Here is a 27,378-nt window from a genome sequence, read left to right as displayed (position 1 = left end):
TCCAGGAAAAAAAGGTCGCAAGCCAAGAGTAAACGGACCGTATGCTGAAGCCTTTTATAGCACATTAGAATGCATGCGTGTGTCATACTGACGGCACGTGGGGCGGCTGCATCATTTTTCTTAATAATTCACTTGACATAACCGTACAACTTGCACCTGTGTGTGAAACAGGTTGACTTGCAGCATGTGATTGTTTGTTCTCGACTGTTAAGTGGCGTGTTATATGTGCGCATTCACAAATAGAGAAAATGGGTGAACACCTTTCTTTCTTTAAGCACGCACTAGTAAGGGACCAAAGTGCGTTACTACTGCATTCGTTCGTAAGAAGCATAACGTAGAGCACGTTGGAGAAGTGCTGTCCCCTGAAGATTGGGCCGTTCTCACGCTCTATGAACGCAATTCTATGGCAAGACTAGACCGCGCATACGTTTCGGCGACACTCATTCCCTTGTGCAGAGATTATGGCGTAATACATGTTCCTTTTAGTGACCACAGCCTAGCCGCCATCACTATTAACAAAACAAAAACCAAAAAAACAAAGTTTAGTTGGGAAACGTAGAAGCTGAACGAGAGACTACATGCGGATGAAGCATTCGGTGCAAACGTAGCTCAGAAAGAAAAAGAAACTACTTCACGGGGACCACAAGGGGTCCACCCAAGCGCCATTGCAATATGGGAAGACTTTAAGAATGAAATAAACGCTACAGAAAGATCGTACATCTTACGTAAGAGCGAAACGCAAGAAATGAAGTCTGCGATCCGAACTAGACTTCTTCATGTCGAGTGTGACCAGCCCGGGAACTTCAGCGACGAAATAAGAAACGTGGGTGCACAGCTAAAGGTGATAAGGATAAGTATCCCGGTGCCGTCATTCGCGCGCGTGCTGAACGATTGTGGTTTCGAGAAGTGCCTACAAAACGTGCGCCAAGTGATGAAAAAAAAAAAAAAAGATACGCTGCACGGAAACAAATAAAAGAAACTCGATACTGAGAAGTTAAGCAGCACCGGAAGCAAATTGAGAAATGCTTTTGTCGAGTACTATCGAACCTTGATGTGACAAAATATGCAAGTAAAAAATGGCCTTGAGGATTCTTTTTGTTATTGATGCCTGTTTAGGACGATACAGTGATAGAAAGACTTGAAACCCCCAGTAAAGTTTGTTCTTTATCCTTGAAGTTGATCAAGTCTCTTTAAGGTTATAATCAGCGTTGATGAAGCAGGAGGCAGGTTGGAGATAACAAAACTCGGATATATTTCAGCGAAAATATTTACCCCGTCAAATGCGCAGTTTGCACAACACTGATGAGGAACACACAACAGGGCCTTATTCGTCTACATTTCCCAGGTTAGAGCCTAGGACAACTGTCCCTAGATACGACCGACCGAGTCTCACTGTTCGACCTCCAGGCGGCTACGGCCCAGACTAGCGTTGCATCGTACGGACTCTTACTGATCTATCAGTTTAGTGATTACAGACTAGTATACTGAAAGGAACGGGTTCCTGCCATTCCGTAAGTACACCTCAGTAAACAATAAAAAGGAGGAGGTGGCAAATGCTGGCCCGCCTGGACATTCCCCTATCCAATAGGGTTACAACTGAATTTTAACCACCTATTGGGTTTTGCCTAATATCGTTAGCAGAATTGTTGGACTTTAGGCAAGCGTTCGGCACTCTTTCCCATCATGGCTCTCTCTCTCTCTCTCACTCTCTCTCATATTCCCACGCTCTTAGCGATTCCTCGTGGCATGAGTGCCTCTAATTTATGACGTCACACTTCAGCGTAATTTGTCCACAGGCCGGCTTTCATAGAATACCGGAAGTGACACGCGCACCGGCAATTAGCAAGCTCTCCATCAAATGACCGTTTTTGTTGAATCCTGCACTGTCAATACGCTGGCCTCTGTGAGCTTTTGACGACTGGGCTGTTCTTCAGTTGGGGAATTCCTGGCACCGCCTTCGCTCACATCACAGACCGCTCAAAAGATGCTTGTTATTGTGGGGCCTTTGTCGTAGGCATTTAGACCTTACAAAAAGCGTGCGACATCATCGCCCCCCCCTCTCACATTTCTCGCGACGGTGTGAACGCTCCCACACTCATAGCTAGGGATTATTAGGTAATTGCCTCTGCAATTGAGAATTTAACGCACAGTCAATTACCGTGCAGAGAGAGGGAGCCAATATATTTTGCTTGTATATTTAGTGCGTCACGCCACCCATTCTGCATGTTCGAGAGGCTTAACGGCCCTCACCGCAACTTGAGAAATATATATGGCTATACAGGATCTCAGCAGGGGCAAGTCCCACGGACCTGATCGAATTGGAGCACGACTGGCCGCTCGAGGCATTTTGTGTGTATTCGCGGGTCTCTTTCACGTTCGGAAGGACACATTTATGTAGCACGTATTGAGCAACAGAAAGCTCTATTGGGAGTTTTTCATGTTACTCTACAATTATCTTATTGACTCTTTTAATCTCATTATAATATTTGAGAAGTTGATTAATTAATGAAAATGAGTTATTCAATTAGGCTGAATGCAAAGAACAATATCTCCAAGCGACGGCAAACAACGTCACCTTGATTCTGTCCAGCTGCGTTGCAGTTTCATATTCCTAAATCTTGGTGCATGAAAATAACGCGAGTTTGCTCAGGTTCCCGCGGCCGGAACGGCAGTAGTGTCGTCTTATTTTTTTCCTACGTTCTTCTATTCGTTGAACTAGTTCACCGCCGCATCCTGTGATTCAACGCTTCACTGATATGTATATAATAATAATAATAATAATCATCATCATCATCATCCTATTCATGTTCACTGCAGGACGAAGACCTCTCCCTGCATTCTCCAATTACCCCTGTCCTGCACCAACCGATTCCAACTAGCACCCGCAAATTTTCTAATTTCGTCGCCCCATCTAGTCTTCTGCCGTCCTCTACTGCGCTTCCCTTCTCTTAGTACCCATTCTGTCACCCTAATGGTCCAATGGTTATCTAGTATGCTCATTACATGACCTGCCCAGCGCCATTTTTTTCTCTTAATGTCTATTAGAATATCGTCTATATCCGTTTTCTCTGATCCAAACCGCTTTCTTTCTGTCTCTTAAAGTTATGCCTAGCATTCTTCGTTCTTGCCATTGCTCTTTGCGCGGTCCTTAACTTGTTCTCAAGCTTCTTTGTCAGCCGCCAAGTCTCTACGCCGTATGTCAGCACCGGCAAAATTCACTCATCGTATACTTTCCTTTTCAATGATAAGGGTAAGCTCCCAGTTAGGAGATCCCGATGTCTGGCGTATGCGATCCAACCCATTTTTATTCTTCTGTGAATTTCCTTCTCATGGTCAGGGTTCCCTGTGATTAGTTGACCTAGGTAAACGTACTCCTCCGCAGACTCTAGAGGCTGACACGATCTTGAACTCTTGTTCCCTTGCCAGGTTATTTATCATTATCTTTGTCTTCTGCATATTAATCTTCAGCCCCACTCTTCTACTCCGCCTGTTATGGTTCTCAATCATTTGTTGTAACTCGTCTGCATTGTTGCTGAATAGAACAATGCCATAGGCAAACCGAAGGTTGAGGTTCTCACCGTCGATGTTTACTCCTAAGCCTTCCCAGTTTAATAGCTTGAATACTTCTTCTAAGCGCGTAGTGAACAGCGTTGGAGAGATTTTGTCTCCTTGTCTTACCCTTTTCTTTATAGGGATCTTCCTACTTTCCTTGTGTGGAATTAAGGTGGCTGTGGAATCTCTGTAGGTATCTTCCGCGGTATTTACGTAAGGGGTCTGTACTACTTGATTACGCAATGCCTCTATGAATGCTGGTATCTCTACTGAATCAAATGCTTTTTCGTAATCAATGAAAGCATATAATGAAAGTATAATATAATTAATACGTGTTTTATGGCGCAAGGCCTACAACGGCCAAAGAGCGCCAGCAATATTGTTTAGTAGTGCGGTAGAATATTATAAACATGGCAGCGGGTATCATGGGTTGCAATGCCTGTGATGTACTGCGGTGGCTGTAAAGGCCTAGGAATTAAAAACATAAGGCTTGCATATCTTGAGAGAATTTAGGATGATTATGTAGGATTTTGGGTAGCGTAGGGCAGATGAGTTTAAAAGCGGTAAGGTATATTCTTCAAAAAGTTCACATCATTAAGATAACTCAACAGCCAGTCGAGGGGGAACATCGGCTCAGCCGATAAGAAAAATGCAGGGTGCATAGGTAAATTGGTGCGGTAATGTTCAGGAAAGTATTTTTTTCGCTTGGCTTCCATGCCAGGGCATTTCATAAGAACATGCATGACTGTGAGTTGACTTCTACATCTAATGCAGACCGGTGGATCAGAACCGGTTAGCAAGTATGAGTGTATTGCATGTCTGTGTCCTATCCTCAGTCTCGACATGATTACTTTCTCCTGTCTATGCCGGTGTACAGGTGCTTGGGTGATGTAGGGTTGGATGATGTAAAGTTTGTTATTATTTTCTGTGTCCCAAGCTTCTTGCCATGCGTGACGCAGTATTACTCGAAGGACAGGTTTCATATCTGTATATGGAATATAACTTACATCTATTTGGGGCCTTAGACCTGCTAAAGCCGCATTTGCTTCTGCCGCTTCATTACCAAGTATACTAGTATGGCCCGGTACCCAGCAGATTATAATATGTAGCCCTCTCTTGCAGGCTAAGGATGAGCTGCTCATGAGAGTGTTTATCACCGGATTCTTTCTTTGTTTTTCTAGGTGTATCGACCGGACCACAATTAAGGCATATGTGTATATTATGGATTGATTGAACTGTTTTATTGTTATTTTTTTAACTGCGAGGAGTATAGCATGAGATTCAGCAGTGAAGATACTTGTGTGTTTGTTTAATCTTAAATGGGCTACAAAATCTGGACCAATTGTAGCACATGATGCTGTTTCAGCAGTTTTTGAAGCATCAGTGTAAAATTCTGAACACTTGTTCTTACTCTGTAGTAATAAGAAGTGTTGCTTTACACCTTCTTGAGGCGTATGCTTTTTGTTTGTTTCTGTGAACGAGAAATCACAGTGTATGGTGACTGATTCCCATGGTGCTACTAACTCGTTAGTGTTATGCAGGTGAACGTCGTTTTCTTGGCATAGCGACAGTGATTTCAGTAGAAATGGCTTTGCTAATGTTGGCCGCTTTGCAAAGAGGGTTTGCGTTTCTGTGCTCTTCAACATTTTGTAACACGGGTGTTCTCGGTTAGAACTAATCTTTAATGCGTACATAAAACTACAATACTTACGTTGTCGATCTAGGTTCCACTGATTATCTTCTACGTTCAAACTTGCAACAGGGCTAGTACGGAATGCATCTAGGGCTAGTCGCATGCCAAGGTTATGTACAGGATCCAGAATTTTTAAAACAGAACGTGAAGCTGATTGGTAAACGATGTTCCCGTAATCGATACGTGTCCTAATCAAACTGTTACAGAGCGAGAGCAAGCATTTCTTGTCAGCTCCCCACGACTGGTGCGAAAGAATTTTGAGGATGTTCATAGTTCTTAAAATTTCATTTTTATGTGTTTGCTATGTTGTACAAACGAGAGCTTATCATCCAATATAACGCCAAGAAATTTCTGCTCCTTTTTTACACTAAGCACATATCCGTTCATCGTAATATTCGGTACAGGATGCATGCCTCTTTACCGAGGAAATAACACGCATGTCGTCTTTTCTTCATTAAAGCGAAAGCCATTCTTGTCAGCCCATTTTGAAAGCCTGTTCACTCCCAGCTGAATCTGCATCTCGGATATGGACAGATTGCATGATTTAAAACTTATCTGTATATCATCTACATAGACTGAGTAGGACACAAAGGATGGGAGTGTTTTTTGTGGTGTGTTCATTTTAACTAAGAATAGTGTGCAGCTGAGCACTCCTCCATGTGGTACACCGTTTTCTTGCACAAAGACTCTCGACACTGCAGTTCCCACCCTTACTCAGTACTTTCGTTCGGACAGGTAGCTTTTATTATGTTAAACATGTTACCTGACACGCCATACGACGCGAGGTCTTGCAATATGCCATACCTCCAGGTAGTGTCATAAGCTTTTTCGAGATCAAAAAATACTGATAGACAGTACTGCTTATGAACAAATGAGTCTCGTATATAACTATCGAGTAGGACTAGGCTATCAGTTGTGCACCTTCCTGGTCTAAAACCGGCTAATAAAACTTAATTCAAGCTAAAATATTACCTTGGGCTGAGTATTGATAATATGATATCCCATTAAATTTGCCGACACATTCAGCTTTCCTCCTAAAACAAGTGACACAAAGACATTGGCCATCTTAAACACGCAGGAAGCATCAAAACAGCGTTTCCTACTCTCTGCTGCGGCTTGACGTCCTTTAGTGCCTTGAATAATATGGTCACGGCCTAGCTTCAATTTCAAGGCCACATCTTCGCTGCAGGTCTTTTTTTTAATCGTCCTTGGGTCTGACGACATTTATTTTCGTGAGATGACGAAAGCCCACGTAGTTTCGTTTTCCAACAGCTGACTAGGCGAAGTGACCCGAACTCACCTTTTTTCTCATTGATATTTCGGAGTCGAACACCATCGTCAGGCCCTCGACAGCGTTGTAGTTATATTCGCCGACCACGTCGTCTCGAAAACGGTACGTCCATCCGTAGGAAGAGGGGCAGCGCTGCGTCAGAGGATAGGGATCGGAAAAAGTTCAGGCCTTCGATGCAACCGTAGGGAGCAGGTATGACCTCTTGGCTGCTGATTGGCGTTTGCTTCTCTTATAGAAAAAAAAATTGTGGCACAGCCGAGGCCACTATGACAGTCGACAGTGATGCGATAGCGTTGTATCAATATAACCACACAACGTACGAGCGGAACGAAGTATGTATGAGGCGTGTACAGGAGCGGGTCTCCTCTTTCGCGATTTCCTAAGGACGCTCGGCGCCATCTAGCGCCGCCGCTGCGAAGCCTGCGCGCGGCCTCCGAAACGCATGGCGTGCAGGTGCGTGCGAACGCTGAGAAACGCACCGTCCACAAAAACCGGGCTACTCGCGCTTCCTTCTGACACGCTGTGCCATCCAGCGGCACTGCCACGTAGGAAAGTGCGTGGCGTGCGAGACGAGAAGCGTGCGAGCCTCCTGAATAAAACTAAAGGCAGGGATGTTCCTCCTCGCCCGGCCTCTCCTTCTCCTGGTGTCTTCGCCACTCGTGCTTTGCCGCGTCGCTCGCCCTCGCAGTTTGGTCGCTCGCTCCGGAGAGCGCGTATTCGCCCTAAGGATGGTCGATTAATTTTTTATTGTTCTATTAACAATAAATAATTCCTCATTTTAGCTTTTAATCGGTTATTGGCTTTCGATGCAGGGTGTTTCATTCAAAAACTTATTAATCGAAAATTTTGTCGGGCAGCTTCAGAAAGGCTGAACCAGTTATCTATTTTTGTAGGGCGCTATATTAATGTTTGAGGGGTGGAATCAACTTTGAAGCAAAAGTGCATGAACGTTTGATAAAGGTTAATATTTAAGTGCATAAAGAGTTATAGCCTGCACTAGTGGCTTTTCAAAAGTAAACAATATATGTTATGAAATGGCGCTTAGTGCAGAAATAAATAAGAGACTTGCATGGCACTATAGTGAATCCCTGGACAGTACAGTTAAGCAAGAAATAACATGGCAAAAGTGAAAGGTGAACTCCACTGAAATATGCAAGAAATAGCAATATGCACAGCGGAAAAGAAAATTACTGCTTTAGGATTTTAAACCACTTGCTCTTTTCTATAAAGCGAAGGAATGTCTATTGGCTGGGCTGGTCGGGTGAAGCAAACACCTTGTTGGAATAGCCACACAGCCAGCACGCGAGAATAGGTGCTCGGACGCTATAGATATGATTTTATGGAATCAACATGGACATCAACTACATCGCTATGTCAAATAGATGCTGCGCTATGTCAAATAGATGCTGTCAAATAGATGTTGTGCCACGTCTATAGTGGACTGGGAGTGGCAAGACCATCAACTGCTGGGTTTCCTACACTATGTCTTGAACTGCAAGGGCATTTCAGGCCTCCGGTTCGGGGCGGCGTGTGCGGTGTGCGGGTCGAGAGGGGACGCGCTCAGCTCCGCATCACTCGGGGCTCGGAAAAACAGTGGACCGTCGCTCTGCCAGAGCGGCAGTCACTTCTCGTGCGCCGCCATTCCAGTACGATTTGAGAATGTTCGCGCCACTCCTGTCAAACTGTGTAAAGCGATTAATCGAACCGGGTCTAATCGATTAAGTCGATTAAACGAAAGGTGGACATAGATGAACTATAATCGTTTGGCGGGATACATTTAATAGATTGATCATTCATCGGCATTAGCAACCCCGAGTTCGGCCATACAGTCACGCGAGGCGAGACATTGAAAAATTGTCGTTGGGTGTTTGCGCATGGATTTCACCGTATTTAAACCTTGTGTGCAGTGCAAGGAGCGATGATGGAATGCCACGAAACTGGAGAGGCAGACGATCCTCGTGCTTTTTTTACGTCACGGTAGTTGCGCACTTGTTTTGCCGCATGGGGTTGGCTGCCTGCTTCCAGTTAGAAGCCTTCCGAGGCTAGTTTCGTGGACAAATTGCTTTTACTACGAGCACAAAAATCAGACCTCTTTGTCTCGCCAATAATGTATACGTAACGTACACGATGCTCCTGTACCTGCCAGAGATTTATTTGAGTGTTATGTCATCCACGACCAGTGTACCTGCAGCCGAAAACACCGCCGCGGCTTGCATAGATCAAGTCGCTTCACGGGTTATTTCTATTGCATTTATCAGGTTCTTGATTTGGTTACACAGAGGCGCGTGCCCGGCGTGATAGGGCTGTGATGAAGTCTACGTTTCTCCGGTACACGCGAACGGCGATGCGTTTGCATGTGTGCCACTATGTATATCACCTACAGATTCAACAACTCAATGCGTTTGCGCAGCTCTTAAGTGCGCACGTGTATAACTGCGCGTACCCAATCGGCTGCCGTGTGTCGAGCTTGTTCAGCTTCATAATGTAAGCATGCTAGCACCGCGATGACCGAAACTAACGCGAGTGACATATTCGCCTGAAAAACGCGAGCGTCATGTAGAAATGTGCGCGATCAAACCGGGGCATCTCAGCTGTTATCGTCGGTTCGTCATGACGCTGTCATCTCTGCACGCAGTGAAGGTAGCCCTACGGCTTTATGTCAAAGTGGTCCTGCTGGCTCTCAAGCACAAACATCGCAGTGCAACCTGTACTTCATTTGTAAACAAAGCGTTTGCAAGGACGAAAGATACGCGTATAAATAGTTTACATCACTGAACACCTCACGAATGTTGGCTCTTTGCGCTGCAGCGCGAGCCTAAAGCTCGTTAACTGGTTTTCCCGCTTGCGAAGTATACTTGCAACGCCTTACAAAAGCATGGACTGACAAACCCACGCACTCTGCATAGTACAATAATAACGCGTGTTAGGTTTTTAACACGATATATGACAGAAAACAGCCTACGCACCCCATAGCTTCATAAACGTGTTGATGATAGCTCAATCAGGCCAAAAAGAATCTGAACGAGCACCGAGAATGGCAGCCATCCATCAGCTACCCATGCCTGAGCTCCGAGCCACGTGAACGAAAAGAAAAAAAAGCTCTGTTCGTACGTTTTTGTACCTAAAGTACCCTTAAATAGATACTAAAGAACTTTTGCCGCCTAGGTTTCTAGCCCAGATGAAAGCTTGGGGGCTGAAATTGGCTGAGACAGCCTTGTCTTCAGGCAGAAACTAGCGGAAAAGAATGAATTTCATGCATTTTTCGCAAAGTACCGCGTCTAGCGGCGGCGCGGTGAACTAAAGGAAGTGACGTTCCTGCGATGTCGTCTGTGCCGGATACCGGCGCGCCAACCGTCGCACGCTTCTCTCCACCCGCATGGACGGCACCGGACGGCAAACGAACCGCGCCTCAACAACAGAGTTGCTCCAGGCCGCACACTTGTTTCCGCTAGCGGAGCTTGTGCCGAAGTCTTCAATATCACAGTTTATGCTGTGTGCTGCTTTGCAATGTGATCAGTGAAGCACCAGTGAAGCAGGAGGATGCCTCTACGTTGCTGCGCGCAAGGGTGCGGGGAAAAGTATTGTCGGGCGAGACGAGCCATGTCATGCCTTTCTAGCAGAGCCGAAGCTTCGAAGAATATGGATTCCCGGTACGCACTGATCTCGGCCATCATACGCACCGCCAAAGCGTGACCTTGTGTCCTCTGAATACTTCGAGGACAGCGACTATCAGACGAGCTCTGCTTTGCAGCAGAGCTGTGGCATGTTAGCGAAAAGACAGCGCCCAAATACTGGCGCTGTCCTCTCCATTTTCTCTAGAAAGTTGAAACAAGAAAGGAACGGAGCAGGCGGAGGTGCATTCGAGAAGACAACAAGAGTTATGCTTCTTAGTTCTTTATTGTACAGCGGAAAAACGAAGACCAGATCAGCGGGCGATGAGAAATGAAATCGTGCCATCTTCGTAATGCCGCTCTCTGGAGCGGTGCTGGCTGCGGCATGTAGTAGCAGAGTCGTTCAATACTTTTCATCTGGTCATGAAGCCCGCGTAACGCTATGGGAGAGCTTCGTATAGCGTCCGCAGTGGAAGCACGCCAACGCTGACGCAAGTAGGTGGACTGGAGCGGACGCCGAATGGACGCCACAAGCGTTCTTTGCGTACGCTCGCTGTAGCGCGAGGGTCGACGGCCCGTATTTACGCGACAGCGATAAGGAGCTCGTGTCGCAGAAAAGCCGGTGTCATCGGCGTTGGCCGTGAGCGAAAAATCCCGGAAGGCAATTAATAAATAAAAACAGCTTGCAAGATGGGCTGGGTAGGACTCGAACCAGGGTCTCCGGAGTGTGAGACGGAGACGCTACGACTCAGCCATGACTTCGATGGTTCAAAGCGCGACAAAAGCGCCTCTAGTGAATGCGGTGTTGCCTTAGAAACGCACCGTAGAAAGTTATACTGCAGTGTATATAGGTAATTATGAGCATGTAAATTAGAGAAGTCACAGTTAAACGAATAGCGAAGTACGTTTCCGCTACATTTCTTCTGCGCTTGGCGCACACGCAGAGCCATCTTGCGGCAAACACAAAAGACCCCCTCCTCGCAGTGTACAGCGATGCCGCGACAGGTGGCGCGCCACTCGCCCGCTTCTCCCCTTCGTCTCGTTTGAGCGCATTGGGGCCGTGCGGGGACCGGTGCGAGGATGCCCCAATACCCTTGCGTTTAATAAGCTTTCTCGTTCTCTCCCCTTCCAACTTCCAGCGTGGGTAACTCGAACCCTCGGTTTACGCAACGTGGCTCCTCTCTTTCCGCTCACAGCGCCATTCTTAGGTGCAGCGTCCGATGCGGGACGCCTCTGGCGTGATCGCTGCGCCGTAGCCCGTCTGGTGGGAAAGCGTCCCCTGCGATGTGTGCCGTGCTGCTGGCGAGGAGTCATGCGTCTGCGTGGTGCTCCCAAGCGAGATAGAGGACGATCCCATCGAGGCGTCGGCCCCATAATCGCGTCCGCCTTCATGGCGCGTCACGGCCCGGCTGTCCGTGCGGATAACGACGTTTGGCTCGCGTAGATCGTTCCTCCCTCATAGACACCGAGTTCTTTGGTTCGTTCCGCGTTCTCAGGCGCACGTTTCGTCTTTGTGTGACTCAAGAGCATGCCGAGCGAATGAGTGGACGGTGCGAAAGGGGTGCGACGAATGAATGAATGAACTTTATTCCCCTTTTAAGAAAGGGGAGGAGCCGGGGGGGAGAGAGGGAGGTCTAAGTACTTCAGTCCCAGCAGGCGTCCATCACCACATTATGTGGCTAGAAGTCCGTCTACCAGTCGTGGTAGGCCTCCGCTACCTCCTCAGCCCACCTCAGGACTCGGTCCTGTAGGGTGGGGTCGGAGCTGCGCAGGGCAGTCTCCCACAGCTCCTCGCTACTAATTAATGGTTTGAGCTTGCGGGGGGGGAGTTTTGATGGGGCATTGCCACATGATATGGGAGAGATCTGCTATGGGGACAGGGCAAAAGCGACACTTGGGTGTCGGGTATGTGGCGGGAAAGAATAAGTGCAAAGTGCGCGGGGTAAGAAAAGTGCGAGTTTGTAGTTGTCGCCACAGTATTTCTCTCTGGCGCGTTCTAGACACAGAGAGAGGTGGATACAATAGGCGTTGGTTTCTGTAATGTGTGCAAATTTCATGGAATGTGACGAGTGTATCTTTATTGGTGTGTTGTTGGGAGTCATTGGGTTTTAGAGTTAGGCCCATATTTGCGGCCACTCGGTCCGTGAATCCTCGAGCAGCGGCATGAGCCATTTCGTTGCCATGGAGTCCTTGATGTGCTGGAGCCCATACGAGAGCGATGTCTTTTTCTGGTGGGTGAGCTACAAGCAGAGAGTGCGCGAGGTTGTTAATGTAGCCGTTACTGAAGTTCCGGATAGCAGTCTTAGAGTCACTAATAATGACGTCGCAATTGGGTAGCCCCGATGCAAGTGCAATGGCGGCCTCTTCCGCGTCACCCGCCGAGGTGGTCTTGACTGATGCTGAACAAACAGTGTTGCCCTGGTTGTTTACGACCACTATAGCATAACGATGTTGAGGGGTGTAGGCTGCAGCGTCCACATAGTACACTCCTTCAGCCTGTCCATAGCTGCGTTGTAGCGCCTTGGCTCGATGTTTGCGGCGTTTGACGTGAAATTCGGGGTGCATGTTTCTGGGTAGGGGCTGGATGTGGTATTGGCCGTGTATGTTCGGAGGAAGTTGATGTCGCCTAATCTCGTTGAATGGTGGAGCATGATGAAGTTGTCTCAGGATCTCACGCCCAGCTTCAGTGGTGGTGAGTCTATGGTATTGTGATGATAGATGGGCTTCGGTTAATTCTTGAAGGGTATTTAGTGTGGCGGTGGCCATCACCCTTTGTGTGGCTGCTCTAATTGGAACACCAAGAGCGACTTTGTGTATCTTGCGAATCAAGCAATTCACAGTATCCTCTTCCTGCCTAGAGAGTGAGAGATACGGTAGTGCGAAGGTGATTTTGCTTAAGACAAAAGCCTTGATTAGTTGAATTAGCTCCTTCTCTCGAAGCCCTCCGTGTTTGTTGGAGATCCTCCCTATCAGGCGGAGCGTATTATCTACTGTTGTTTGTACTGTTTGCAAGGTATGCTGATTTGCTCGGTTGCATTGGAGGTGTAATCCTAGGACCCTTATCCTGTCTACTTGGGGTATAGGGTGCCCTTCAATCGTGAGTTGGATATTCGGGGGTGAAGTCCTGAAGCGTCTTGTGGGGCGTAGAAGGAGGAGCTGTGATTTGGTGGGGGAGCACCTGAGATTCAACTCGTGACCCACTTGTTCGACTTGATCAATTGCGGCTTGGAGGGTGTCTTGGATGTGCCCTTCAGAGCCTCCGGTCATCCACAGCGTAATATCGTCCGCGTACAGTGTGAATCGGAGGTCAGGAATCTTCTTGAGAGTGAAAGCTAAAGGTCGCATAGCCAAATTGAAGAGGAGGGGGGAAAGTACTGCCCCTTGGGGCGTGCCAGTACTTCCTAAACTTATTTGGCCAGATTGTTCGCTGCCTAATTGTAGCGTCGCAGTGCGGTTCGTGAGGAAGCTGCGTATATAGCGGTAGATTCGCTCCCCGCAGTTTATACTGCTAAGTTCGCGTAGTATGGCCAAGTGGGACACGTTGTTGAAGGCGCCCTTGAGGTCGAGGCCGAGCAACGCTTGTGTGTCACGTGCGTCGCTCGGTTCGATAATGTCTTCTTTGAGCCTTAACATGACATCCTGACAAGAAAGAGATTTGCGAAAGCCAGTCATTTCCGAAGGGAACAAGTGATTATGTTCGATGTGTTTGGAGAGGCGTAGGTGGATTACGTGCTCCAAGATCTTCCCTATGCATGAAGTCAGAGAAATTGGACGGAAGTTATCAATGTGAATTGGCTTATTCGGCTTTGGAATGAAGATCACTTTGGCTGCTTTCCATTGTTGGGGTATCTCTCCCTCTTCGAGACAGTGGTTGTAATACTCGGTGAGTTTGCTTATGGATTGCTCATCGAGGTTGCGAAGCGTTTTATTAGTCACAGAGTCTGGGCCTGGTGCCGTGGTGGTTCGCACTTGGTTGAGGGCATGTCGAACCTCCGCTTCTGTGATGGGGCTGCAAAGCTCCTGATTGGGTTCACCAGCATAGTCGGGCATGGGTATTTGCGTAGGAGGGGGCATATGTTTGGAAGCCAGGTTGCTGAACATGGTCGGCAGGTCGGCTGCATGTTCATGCAGCAGTTTATTCACTTGGTGGTTATTGTGCGTCCTAGACGTGGTGGGGTCGAGCAGGTGCCGGAGCAATTGCCAAGTCTTTTTAGTGCTGAGAGTACCATGCGCGCCTTCGCAAACCTGAGTCCATTGCTGTGCCGCCAATTTGATAGCATATTGTTGGATCTGAGAGTCTAATCTGGCGATTCGGATTCGGAGTTTACGATTGTAACGTGCTGTTAGCCATTTCCTAAGTAAAGCTTGCTTCGCTTCCCACATGTGTAATAGCTTGGAGTCAATTGTGGCCAAGGGTGTGTCTAGCGGGAGGGTGGTGGTATGGGCCTCTACGTCTGCTTGCAAGGCGTTCGCCCATTGCTCGATGTCGGTAATGGTTTCTTCGTTAGTGTTGCAGCGAGATTTTCTAAATTCCGTCCAATTCGTAAGCCTTAGTGGTTTCGTGGCTAACGGTCTGTGCTTAAAATCTACACGGAGTTCGAGGATGTAATGGTCGCTTCCCAAGTTGTTTTGGAGGTTTTGCCACGTCGCCTGAGTGATGCGGTGAGTTAGGGTGAGGTCAGGGGATGTATCCCTACTGACGCTATTTCCTAGCCGGGTAGGAAGAGTGAAGTCATTGTAGATGGTGAACCCTTGATTTTGTATGTGCTGCCATAGAGCTCTTCCCTTAGGAGTGGATGCGGAGTGGCCCCACATTTGATGGGGGGCGTTGAAGTCGCCCGTTACGACTAGCGACTGTTTATTGGCGTTAGCTTTGGCCTGGGCAAGCATGTTCTCAAAGCGGTGGTGTCGAGCATTGGGAGGGCTATAAACATTCAACACGCATAGGGTGGGTTGTGTGCGGCTTTGAGGTAGAATTTTGATGAAATCGTGGGGGATTTCAGTACTGCTGAATGTGTCCCGTTTAACAGAAAGATGTCGCCTTGCAAGTATGGCAGTGTTGGGCTTGTCTATGTGAGGGTCTTGAAACGTATTGTATCCAGGTAGTGTGACTTTCCCGTGTGTTTCCTGCAAGGCTATAATGTCAGGGAGCTCGTTAAGACTCTGTAGAAATAGTGTTAGAGATGCGCGCTTGTTGCGGAACCCCCTGCAGTTCCACTGCCAGATGACTAGACTACGGGCTGGCTTCATCATTATTGTCATTTTGAAGGACGGGAATTTGTGACGTCGCGGAGCGTCTTCCCCAGCTGTCGATTAGATCTTGAAACCGGCAAAACTGTGCAGATGCCTCACAAATAAATGCATCAAGCTTGCTTTGTAGTCGATTTTCAAGGGCAACAAGTTTGTTTTCCAGAATGTCCATGTGGTCAGTGAGGACAAATATGGCGTTTTCAACGGTGTTCTCGGTGTCTGTTATTTCGGTATTCTTCCTTTTTGCGGGTGGGGGCTGCGTGTGTGATGAAGGCAGCATTGGAGTTGCGGCTTCCGTCGTAGCAGTGGATGCAAGTGTGTCCATGTGTTCTGTCGGAGGACGTGTGAGTGTTGGCGCAAGCGTTTGTGGGAGTGGTTTGGAAGTAGCAGCAGGAGTGTCAGTGATATCGATGGGGGGGTGGAGCATTGCTTTGAGCTGCTTGATTTCGTTTTTAAGCATTTCGTTCTGATTTAGCATGTATTTGATGAGAGAGCTATCAGCATATTGTGAGGAGCTGCTATTGTGGGAGACTACTCCTGCCCAGCTCACCTTTTTATGGTTGATGGGCGGTGTCTCCTCGTTGCGTGGGGTCAGCGGAGGCCAAGCTTGCTTCGATGATGGGAGCTGCGCCGATGCTGCAGTGTTCTTGCGGCCAGAGCTGCTCTGCGGCGTCTCTTGTCCAGTGCGTTGATTGGGGGCCTGTACAGCGTTCCTGGCCGGAAGCGTCAGTTTAGACTCTGGAGGTGCCGGGAGCGGTGTCCGTGGTTTGTAACGAAGTTTGCACTCTGAGGAACCAGTCTCGTGTGTTCCGTTGCAGATGATGCAAGTGGGAGTACAGCTGTGGTCGTGAGGAGGATCTGGCGTGCCACATTTTGGGCAGAGACATATGGTCACATTGGGGCAGACGTCTTGGCGATGGCCAAGCTGCCGGCACTTAGTACACGCCTCGACTTTTTGTCGATATGGTCGGCAGCGGAGGTCTGTGCGGAGGTAGTCAATGTAGAAGGGGACCTTTGAGCCTTCGAAAGTGACCAGGATGGAGTCTGTAGAGCCCATTCTTCGAGCAGCTAGGATGTTGATTGCTGGATTGGACTCTCGAAGGTTAGCCAACACGTTCCCTTCTACCAGGGAGGCCGGCAGCTTGATGATACCCCTACACGAATTTTTAGGGTCGGCCACGTGCGTGGAGACTTCGTAGCTCTTGCCCATGATGGTGAGGGTGGCGATCTTGAAATAGCGTTCAGCCCTGTCCATGCAGGGAGTGCTTATGATGATTGTGTTGTTAATCTCGTTGGCCCGGAGTCGATCTAGCGACGCTGCAGCCCTGGAGAGACCAGTGGACTTGATGACGATGTCGCGGAGAGAGACTGGATGTATGTTGGCGCAGTTGACTCCACCGTGTACACGAAGAATTATTTTGTATTCTGCGGCTGGAAGTGGAGGAGGACGAGGCAGAATGTGGCTTACTTGCGGTGGAGTTTTGAGGGCGCTGGGCGAGGTTGGCGAAGGCTTCTTGGTGTCTGAGTAAATAAATTTCTCGCGCCAATCGAGGATCTCTTCCGGAGTCATGTCGACGCTGTCGACGACGCCGTCCTGACTCATGGCTGCTGCAGCTGCTACCGCCGACGCACGCTGCCGGCGTTGCGCGGCAGGGGCGCAGGGGTTTGGATGTTTCGAATAATTGGCGATGAGCTGAAGATGACAGGTCCGATTTCCGCTGAAGAGGTGTCGTTCGACAGCGGGTCACTTACAGCACCAGTGATCCAAAAATCACAAGAGTCGAGGCAAGAATTTGGACACAGCACACGAAAAAAGACGGAGCCGATGCATCATCCAACCACAGCGTTCGGAAGCTGCGTCGTGTGCCCAAAAAAAAGGGGTGCGATAACGCTATCGCGTTCCACTCTTGAAGGCCAATCTTAAGCGTCCTCCAATTTTTGGTGTCTCCATATTATCGGCACAACGTGCAAATCGCCGCCCTCTTTCTGTACTGTGTTCAGAAAGTACAACGCCTTGTTTTCCAACTTCAGCCGCGCTCCAAACTGTGCCTTGACTCATTATTGGAATTGTGCACTTGGACTATGCTCCGGGTCGTCATAAACCTACTACAGAGCAAGTTCAGGTCGCACTTCCGTGTAACTGCGCCAGTCGTGCAGTCGCTTTCACTCGCACCTTCCACGGTTGCGCGCCGGCTTCCCGCCTGTGTTGCTGCTGCAAGCCGGCACACATGACGTCACGACCGTCGGCGCGCTGCCCCGCACGTACCTGTGCGCAGCCGCCGCTTGCTCACAATCGCCCAAAAATACAGCCATCTGTTATAGGGCCCCTCACCAGGTCTGGCCATCTTGAGCTGACAAGCGCATAGCATACAATGCGCGATAACGACTGTGTCTGGAAAGTATTACATCGCTACGCGCCGCAGAAAGATATGAAATTTCAAACCCAACTTCGTTTGCCCTTCTGCTTGCCGCGCTTCAAGCCGGAGGGTGACGTGCACATGCTATTGCGCCTACGTACACGTGCTTGTTCTGTGACGTCTCTCATGCTGACACGTGACTTCGAGAACTATTCAAGGCACCATTCTTTTTGTACTATGTTGCTTGAATGCACGAATTATAGCTTAGTGACATAATAAAACTCAAAACCGAATGTCTGAGTGCTCTTGTTTTACTTCGCACCGCAAGAAGAGAGATGCACTTCCGTTTCGTCTGCTTGTTCCCACGCTGTACAGTCAGTCACGCACACATACACATAAACTATGTCATTTTCTACCGTGTTCCAGCGCGCGACCAAGCTCTGTGATCCGCTTGTGTCTGCCTCAGTATTCGTCTAGCACTGACTTGTACCGGTAGTCGGGTCCTCGTGCACAGCGCGCAAAATCGTGCGCAGCGCGTAACAATACAATCACAACAGCTCGCGCGAGACACCGCCACCGGAAGTGCGCCGCGCCACACACACAAAAAAGCTAGGAAAAATAAATGCAGGCGGGGCCCATGACGTAAGCGTCAACGCGATCCTCGAGCTCCGGTATGGGAGAACGCAGGGAATTGGCGACCCCGCGTGCAGCAACTGCGCCGATACGGAGACGCTCGACCACTTGCTACTTCGCTGCCCTGCCTTCGATGTGGAGCGCACGGACTTGTGTACAGTCTATCGGCGACTGGGACTGACTTACGATACGGCGACCGCGCTGCTATTCCCTGCAGCCCACTCGTCCATCGTGAAGCATGCTCTCTCGGCACTGCTAGACTACTGCAATGCGACGCACTTGAGAGCGCGGCTGTGAGCCCCGCACTCACATTCTTTTTTTCCCTCTTCCCACGTTCGTCCAGTCTTTCTCTCCTTCATCCTTTTCTTCCCATTCCCCCTTCCCCGTGCAGTGCTGTTGAGGTGTCCTCCTGTGAGAGACAGTTACGGCGCTGCACTCATCTCTTCCGTTTCCTTTCCAAAAATCACTTCACACACACACACGAAGGAATTTCGCTTGCGGAGACTAAGCGAGGGCAAATGGCGAGAGCGTCTTTGTTGGCGGTGAAGCTGACCTTTTGAAATCATGGGTTCGCGGCACTGAAATGTTCCTATCTCGGCTATTAATAAGCCGATTGGAAAAATTTTTGCGGCTGAACGCTCCGTAGGGGACACGTGACAACATCTAGCGTATAACCAATATTTGCTGTGTGGCCTGGTGAGGGTCCCTTTAAAGAACATGTGAAATAAACATTGCTTCTCTAAACAGTAAAGTCTTGCGAGTTGAATTTCGTTGCTTCCCTCCCCTAATTTTTTTTCATATACTTGTTCAGCATCCCTTTAAAAGCAATCCCTAACATGAAATAAAACTAAGGCAGAGTTCTCCAGTGACGTGGGTAGCCACGAAACTTAGCCACACCAGTCAAATCCTTGCGAATGCGTCGCCGCAGCCACTCGACGGCCAACTGTCATGGTGGCGAGTGCGCTGAGGCGCGGAAAAGAAGAAACAACAGAGAGAAAGGCGCGAAAAATACTATTGACGATGCTGAACCATTTTTTTTTAATGCGAGGGTAAATGCCCCAGGGTATACAGGGGTATGGGATGGGGGTGAATAAGGATGATTAAATGAATGAAAAAAAGATTTGCTGATCTAATGAAGTGCAAGAGGGATCGATAATGTAGTCCCTGCGTCCACGCAGTGTAATCGCTCGGATTATGCGGCGAAAGTAATTAGGAGACGCAGATCTTCTCGTTGGCTCGATTCAGCTCAGCATCGGAGAAATTTAAGGGATCGTTTTCGACCTTGTAGAGCGGCAGATTTCCAGTGGCAGAATCCAGTTTACAGTCACGCCAATCGGCATCAAAGATGTTCATTGTAGACTAGCACAGAACAAGTGGCACAAACCCAGCGTTCCAAGTCGCGTTAAAGAGTTTCTTCGAGCAGCTGTACCTACCCAGTCCCGCGTCTGCAGTAAGCAGTTGGAAAACGATGCTAGCCCTTTAGGTCCCTTTTTGTAGCCGCACTACATATTGCGCCCATCTTTATTCCGAGTGTAATGAGCCAACTAGTTATTAAAGCCCAATATAAAATATAAGGACGCGAAATAAATGGACACACACAAGAGAAGAGAAAGGGACAGGGCGCCCGTCCCATTCTTATTCTTTATTTGTTATTTATTTCTGCACTAAGCGCCATTTCATAACATATATTGTTTATCTTTTGAAAAGCAACTAGTGCCAACTACAACTCTTTAAGCACTTAAATATTGACCGTTATCAAACGTTCACGCACTTTTGCTTCAAAGTTGATTCCACCCCTCACACATTAAAATAGCGTCCTACAAAAGTAGATAACTAGCCCAACAAGAAGTGCTTTTAAGTTATTGAAGTGCACTAGTCGGCGCTCTCTCCTGTCTGTTTCTCTTCATCCGTTATATCTCTTGTTTATTTCTTAGGCTTTGTTTTGTCTCGACCACTGGAAATGCACCAACCGTCTTTGCGGATACCATTTTCTGGCGATGAAAGATAAGCTACGGAGGCAAAGTGTGCACAGATTAGGATGCTCCTGAAATTAGTCTCAAAGTTGCCTTTGCGTTAGCTTGTACTGGGAACATAAAGCAGTATGCACCTACTTTACTAATGCCCTTATGTTAAAACAAGACACAAAATACAGCGCTCGATGTGAAGGCTTACTTATCTTTCACTTTTATCATCCGTGTTGTGGCAAATGCAAAACCTCGTTATCTCCACCAGGAAACAGAAAGCGCTGACAATCGCTGTCTATATTCTGCAGGACTACTTCGCAGTAACAAACACATAAAAGGACCACCCCTGTGGCTTTTGGTTCAGTATACTTCCTGAATACGGTTTACTAAATCGCGGGTTCTTGCGTCTCTGCCCCTCTGGCATAGCAAGAAGGTTAGGCGAGCTCACCATCTGTGGTTGGACGTTGTACACGATGCGGGGGCCACTGAAGTCTTTGCATGGGCGGAACAGGTCGCCCGCATTGTTCCCGCCGCTGGTGTTGGTCGGCGCATAGATGTGGCCGCGCATGGAGAAAGATATGGCCATCCACGTGAAGTCCCACTTGTGGCTCTGCATCCACTTCAGGTTGCTCATGGCTTCCTTCTAGCTCGACAGAGAAAGGGTTCAGGGAGACGACGCATCACGTCAGAAGGACGCTAGAAGTTTAGAGGTGTCAAGTATTCTTTAAGGCTCTATTGCCAATACTTTAGAGGAAAAGTAAAAGTTAGGCCTAGCGGAGAAATCACCCGCCGCGTTGGTGGCTGTGGTGAGAGAGAAGTGGTTCTTAAAAGGAAAATGAAAGGTTGACGCAATCTTCTGCAGCCCTTGCGGGAGCACGCCTCCGTGTCGGTGACTGTGGTGTCCCGCTGCTGCGCACGAGATTCCGGGTTCGAATCCCCGCCGTGACGGCCGCATTTTGACGGGGGCGAGGGGTTTGACGGCGAAGCGCGACAAATGCTTTTGTATACTTCGATTGATGTGCCCGTCAAAGAACTGCAGGTAGCCAAAATTAATGCCGTGTGCCTTCTGCTACTGCATCTCTCGTACAGCTTTGGAGCGGTAAAAAAACCCCGAATCAGCCAATCATAACGGTGACAACGAAAGATATGCTTGCGAGTTCTGAATTTCGCGGCACAACCTCAACGTCCGCGCACCGTGTGACGTCACGAATTTCAAGGTGTTTTCTATTGTTTTGGCCACTTTGGATGATCAAGTTGGTCTGTTTAAATGTTGACTGATCGGACAGAAGGACGTTTCCGCAATCACTGCTAATCCACCTCGACTTTGTTTTCTCCCTTCCGCTTTAACCTGGCGTGGAGTGGCAGTCCTGAGACACGCTCTTCTGGCGACACGCTTTTCTCTTTCCTTTTGTTCTCGTTGAACGTTCTCTCTCTCTCCAGACTTGTTGGGGTGGGTTACGTGATTTTTTTAAAAAAGCAATGCGCTCCTTCTTTACCTATAATTAACCACATTACATCCGACCAGACGCTGTCCGCATCCATAACGTTACGGCAAGGTGGCGCGGGAACATCAGGATGGCGCTGACACCCGTCCTTCGGGCTTCCGTCTTTTTTTTTTTTCTAGCTTACTTCTACCTTGCCTTCTCTCCGAAGGCAACAGTGGCAACTGTGCCGTTGCGTAGCTTACCACTACAGCACAATTTGCGTCTCCCTTTAAGCTTTATATCAGGGTGACATAGGCTTAGGTCGCATGATATGAGTGACAAATTTCCAAACAAAGGGTGGAGGTAGCTGATGATAACTGCAGGTCGCTTGGAAAGATCTCCGTTCTGCGGTTGGTACAAGTTGGGCTAATGAAAAAGGTGAAGAAGCTAGATTAGTACAATGCGCGTACGGAGCACCGTCGGGCCATTCTTCCAGTGATCAGAGGCACTGTAAGCCAGAAAAGACGCAAAAGTGGTTTCCTAATGACGTATCAGCTGTTTAAGGCTGTCGCCGCATAATTCTCCGTGCTGCCAATGCCACCTTTAATTCTTAATAAATTCATGCTTTCTTCGTTGGTTACCGCTTTCACATTGCTTAATCTTCCATTTTACTCCACTGTCCTCTATTTAAGAGCGTGAAGTTCATGGCACACTTGGTCCTCATGTGTAATTATTCCTGCAGTTATAAAAAAAATAATTTTTCACTTGCTATGGTTGCCTTGAATGCTTGTATGCTCCATGCGACCTATCCGCTCCAGTCACAGATTATGATGGGCTGTAGATAATGTGCCAAAGCTATATAATATTATTCCAAGGCAAAGCAGACTCTATATTAAACGCAGGTCAATGATTCTTCCCTTATTTTCTACTAAGTTCTCATAATTTCGGAGCGCTTAACTATCATTCTGTGGCACCCTCAATTGGGTGTTGCGTCTTTTCAGAAAAAGACTAGCGCCGACCACGTGCACAAGTAAACTATCAGCCGCAAGTGTTGCAAGGCAGAAACGACTATTTTTTTTTTTTCGCCGATGGAACGCTCCACGTCGAACGACCCATCAAACATGGTAGCGTATCCACCAGAGTGGCAGTGTGTTGCAGTACTCTGTAGGTTAAGATAAAATAAAGCCAACTCAGGGAGCTCAACTTTTCGAAAGCCCAATACGAGTGTTTCTTTTCTTCCTGGCCATAACTGATCTTTTGAAAACAACTCGCCCACGTAGGTGACTTAACCGTGACTGAACAGCTTCCTACAGGTGAATTTCACGCCTGACGTGAGCATAGAACTCCTTGTTGTTCAGTAAATAAGATTAGTTATGTAGCAGGAATGGTGCGTCCTGCTCTAAAGCTGCTCGACAGGAAGCTTTAGGTGGAGGTCAACTCCGATATTCCAACTCAAATACGAGCAAAGCAAAAATGCTTTCATGTGCGGGGAAACCGATAAACGGAGTATAATGAAATTTCCTGAATTTGAGACAGAAAGCAAAGGTCTAGGAACTGTAAAGGGGCCCTGAACCAGTTTTTATCCAAGTGGAGAAAAGCATTTGAAGTGGAAATATGTCATTTCAGAAATACTTTGTCACAAAAAAGTACTTCAATGCGTTCAGCAGAGGCGGAGTTCTTGGCAATCAAACACGGACTCCGCTGCGCTGCGGTTCCTTCTTCGATGTCTTTCACTGGTTGCTTATAGGCTACGGTGTGGGCTGCTAAGCATGAGGGCGCGGGATCGAATCCGGGCCTCGGCGGCCGCGTTTTCATAGAGGCGAACTGCGAAAACGACCGTGTACTGAGATTTAGCTGCACGTTAAAGAACTGCAGGTGGTCCAAATTTCCGGAGTCCCCCACTATGGCGTGCCTCATAATCAGATCGCCGTTTTGGCATGTAAAACCTTATAATCAAATGTTCTTTGTCTTGCGCTGCGAAGGCTACGGCGAAGCGGGGCCTGCCCACAACGATCCGCCTTCTAAATGTCACCGTGGCGCGCAGTTACAATTTCATTTTGGATGTTAGTGTAGACGCCACGACTAATGCCGTTGGTGCCTACGATGCGCTAAACTTAAGCCAAACGCGGTTGCCCTCGGCGAGCCGCAGTGCGCTTAACAAGGCCCCGCACACTCTCAAGTTCAACAAATGGCCACAGAGGGCGAAAAATCAATCGAGGCGCGTTTCAGCGTAAGCGCGCAAGTGGAGCTACTGTAATTTGGTCGAATACTTTAATTTGTGCTTTCTCTGCTAGGGGCGCTGAACATGCTGAATGTTTTACTTTACACAAACCATTGACATAAACAATCGAGGTGTCTAAGGATGCTTTTTTACCTTAGGCAAATAGGCAGTTGATTTTTTTAAAATTTGATTGTTGAAGCTGCTTTTTAGTCATAGCGTCAAGGTTTTTGTACTTGATTAACCACCGACAGCCGACAGCCTATTGGTATCGATGTGTTTTCCTGGCCGTTGGCGTTCGAATACTACGGCGGTAAAACATTTTCGAAAGCATGCTGGTTTCGTCTGCGAGTCACTACATAGACTTGCTGTAAAGAGGTCTACTCTTGGCAAAAAATAGTGCCTCATTTTGTTTAGGCGTTGATTATCATAATGAATGCGGCGGAGGTTGAGGGAGTACGCTTGAAGGTACGTTTTTATGCCGTTGATCTCCATAACACCGTAAGTACGCAAACCGATGTCACAGAACACCCGATGCATCATTGTGTGTTCTCCGTCATCGCTTGTTTGCTGTACGCCTACTAATTCTTCATTTCTTCTTCAAGTGTTGTATCCTCCTTTTGTCCTTGTTCTCTTGTGCTTCACTTACAGTATGTCGTTCCGTCAGCTGTAATGCGCATTTGCAAAACCAATACGTTTGATAAGACGCAGTGGTTATCATAATTTCCCTACACATGTATTAAGCTGGCACATATGGTTCAGATACATGTATGCGGACTTGCACGACGTTGATGCGGAGATTAGGATAATTATGACACCCGTAAGGAAGAGGCAGCTGACGGCCGTAAGCTGTTGCGTTCTTTCCGCCAAACTACCCGGCCTGGTAGTGCTGTAAAGATGCTGTATAAAAGTGACACGCGGTGACAGGGAAATTATTATACTTAGCAGCCGACCATACGTTTTGTAGCTTAGGTCTTCTTTCTTGTGCGTTTGTGCTACCCTTATTAATGAGCCATTTCTTGACTATGTTCTTGACTATGTAACCGCGTTTGTATGGATGCGTAGTCGTGTGCTTTTTGTTGTACTTGTAAACTGCAAATAAAATATTTTCAGGCTTACTCAATCTTTGGTGTCGTGAGCGTTTATTCCAGTCGAGGCCATCGCGCCACCTGGAAACCGCATTCTGTCAGTAGCCCTAGACGAAATGCAACAGCTGGAGCGCGGCGGCACAACTCGGGGTAACGGCGGCGTAATAAACAAAAAACCGCTCGGGATGCCCTTAAAAGTCAGTTGAGGGTGTGCCTTAACTCGATATGACTCAGTGCTACATGTATTCTGCTGCGCCTCGATCGTGCTCCCGCCAGTTTGGTTGCTGTGTGGCAAACGTAGCGCTTACATACATATATAGGCGTTACGTTTGCCACACAGCAATTAAACTCGCGAGAGCACGATCAAGGCGCAGCAGCCAGAAACCCAGTAAAGCCACAGAACACCTGGTAAACTGCGCAAAACCCCGTTTCCGTTTCCTGTTGTACAGCGCCACCCGTGGTCGCATACTTTAGTTCACGACGCCACCGCTACGCTTATTTCCGTAGCACTGTGGAAGGTACAGTTTCCCTTCTCTAAGTTTGTATAGGTGTTCTGTGGCTTAACCAGTGGACTCGTGGCGGCACCCCGCGGCGGCCGCGGTATCTACGCCGTGTAGCCGACCGCAGCCTGGTATCAGCTAGTGGCCAGTGGCAGCGGTCTAAGGGAATTACGAAATGAAGTGTCCAATGACGAAATAAAGCGCCCAGAAGAGAGTGAAGGCAGGGCCTTCTGTTGAAGAGAGAGCGTTTGAGAGAACCACGCAGCGTGTACGACAGCAAAACGTGGCTGAGATGATGTTCACGGCAGCGTATGATACTCGCGGAGCCCGAGGGGTGGTTAAGGTTCCATTTAAAGAATACGGGGTGATAGTTTATAAGTTATCTCCGAATTTTTAAAAAAGCGCCTGTTGCAGATAATGTAAGTCTAGTCCTCGAGCTCGATTATTCAGAAAGGTGGACATTAATTGCATGAAAAATTCGAAACGCGCATTCAAATAATTAAAAAGAAATATTCACTAATTTACTTCGTCATTAATTACTTTTGGCACGTATTGTAGTTTACGAATTATAGCCGGCGATATTGCAAGGCGTATACACTTCGAATGAATTTTCGCAATGACACCAGTTAGGAGGCATCCGCCATCAAACGCGCCGTAAATATGCACTGTTGTTCCACTTCTTTTAAAAGAGCGCTGTTTATGCATTCAAGCAAAAAAGTTCCTCAAACACCCATGTATTTCTTCACACGCTTAGGGAAATAATAACTCTAAACTGTTGTCAACCTGGGGATTCATTTAAAGTCGATACCTCTTGCAAACTCACCGGTTACAATTCGTAAATTCAATAGGTGCCGTAAAGTAATCAATTAAAAAGGTAATTAACGATTTTTTGGTTAATAATTTCAAGAAGTGTTTTGATTTTTTGTGTCCCTTTTCGAAGTATAATCGCTCCGTATACTTTAAGAAGACATTCTAAATCGTAAAACGAGGTTGAGTTTCGGACGCACTTACAAGTGGTGCATGTGGGAGGAAATCTAAAGTCAGACGGTACGTTACCGTTAGCCTTGAAATGAAATATACAATCGGTCCCTTTCAGACTGTGTGTCACAAGACGCAGCAAATCGTGATTAGGATTGCGTATGCAGAAATCGTACGTCGCAGGTTCCTGCTACGCTGACTCGGTCAACGCAAAGCCATTCACGATACGGCAGACGAAGTCTGTTATGGGAAATTTGCAAACGCAGAATGGTGCTCGGTCATCGCAAAAGAAAGGGTAGTTGACGATTTCGATAGCATAGGCATTCATGCTTCATATATATAGAAGGCATTGTAAATGATAATACCCTCAGTTCTCAGGTCACCCTTTTTACCAAGGTAACAGTTGCGCTGGGTTGTCACGCAGCTAACCTGCCAAATGGACGCGTAAAGAGTAAAGAAAGCAAGCCACACTTACGATGGAGATGCCGTATTTGAATTTCTTGCGCGGTGGATCAGCGGGGAAGTTCAGCATGGTCATAGGCAGAATGCGGCAGTCTGTGCGTTTCCTGTCGGCGTAGGGCACGTGGGTGAGGGCCACATAGAATGATGGCTCGGTGATGCCACTGCAGTTTCATAACGAGTCATTAGAGAGTTTTAGCGCGTCCGGTAATCGCGTATACGTAATTGCATTTGCGCAATAACGGGCTAACGGATTTTATACGCCTGCCGCGGATTTTATACGCCTGCCATCTCTTGCAGCAACCTGCATCCCGGTCTTAGCCTGCCCACCTGTACCTGACGGAGACTGTCCTTACTCCC

At 47.8% G+C, this 27,378-nt stretch overlaps 1 protein-coding gene across 1 annotated transcript in view; it reads right to left on the bottom strand.

Annotated features, from left to right (window-relative positions):
- The window catches only part of LOC142591195 (uncharacterized), a 37,674-nt gene extending 10,500 nt beyond the window's left edge, over window positions 1-27,174 (bottom strand). Inside the window, exons 1-3 of the mRNA XM_075703560.1 lie at window positions 27,035-27,174; window positions 20,800-20,994; window positions 6,546-6,668 (exon numbers count right to left, since the gene is read on the bottom strand). Of these exons, the coding sequence (XP_075559675.1) occupies window positions 6,546-6,668; window positions 20,800-20,994; window positions 27,035-27,097 (381 nt within the window). The 5' untranslated portion in view covers window positions 27,098-27,174. The remainder of the gene's footprint in view (window positions 1-6,545; window positions 6,669-20,799; window positions 20,995-27,034) is intronic.
- Window positions 27,175-27,378: the final 204 nt, after the last annotated feature.

Source organism: Dermacentor variabilis, chromosome 8, assembly GCF_050947875.1.
Source record: "Dermacentor variabilis isolate Ectoservices chromosome 8, ASM5094787v1, whole genome shotgun sequence".
Lineage (NCBI taxonomy): Eukaryota > Metazoa > Arthropoda > Arachnida > Ixodida > Ixodidae > Dermacentor > Dermacentor variabilis.
Note: the sequence above shows the minus strand (reverse complement) of the source record. Positions and strands in the feature narration are given on the sequence as shown.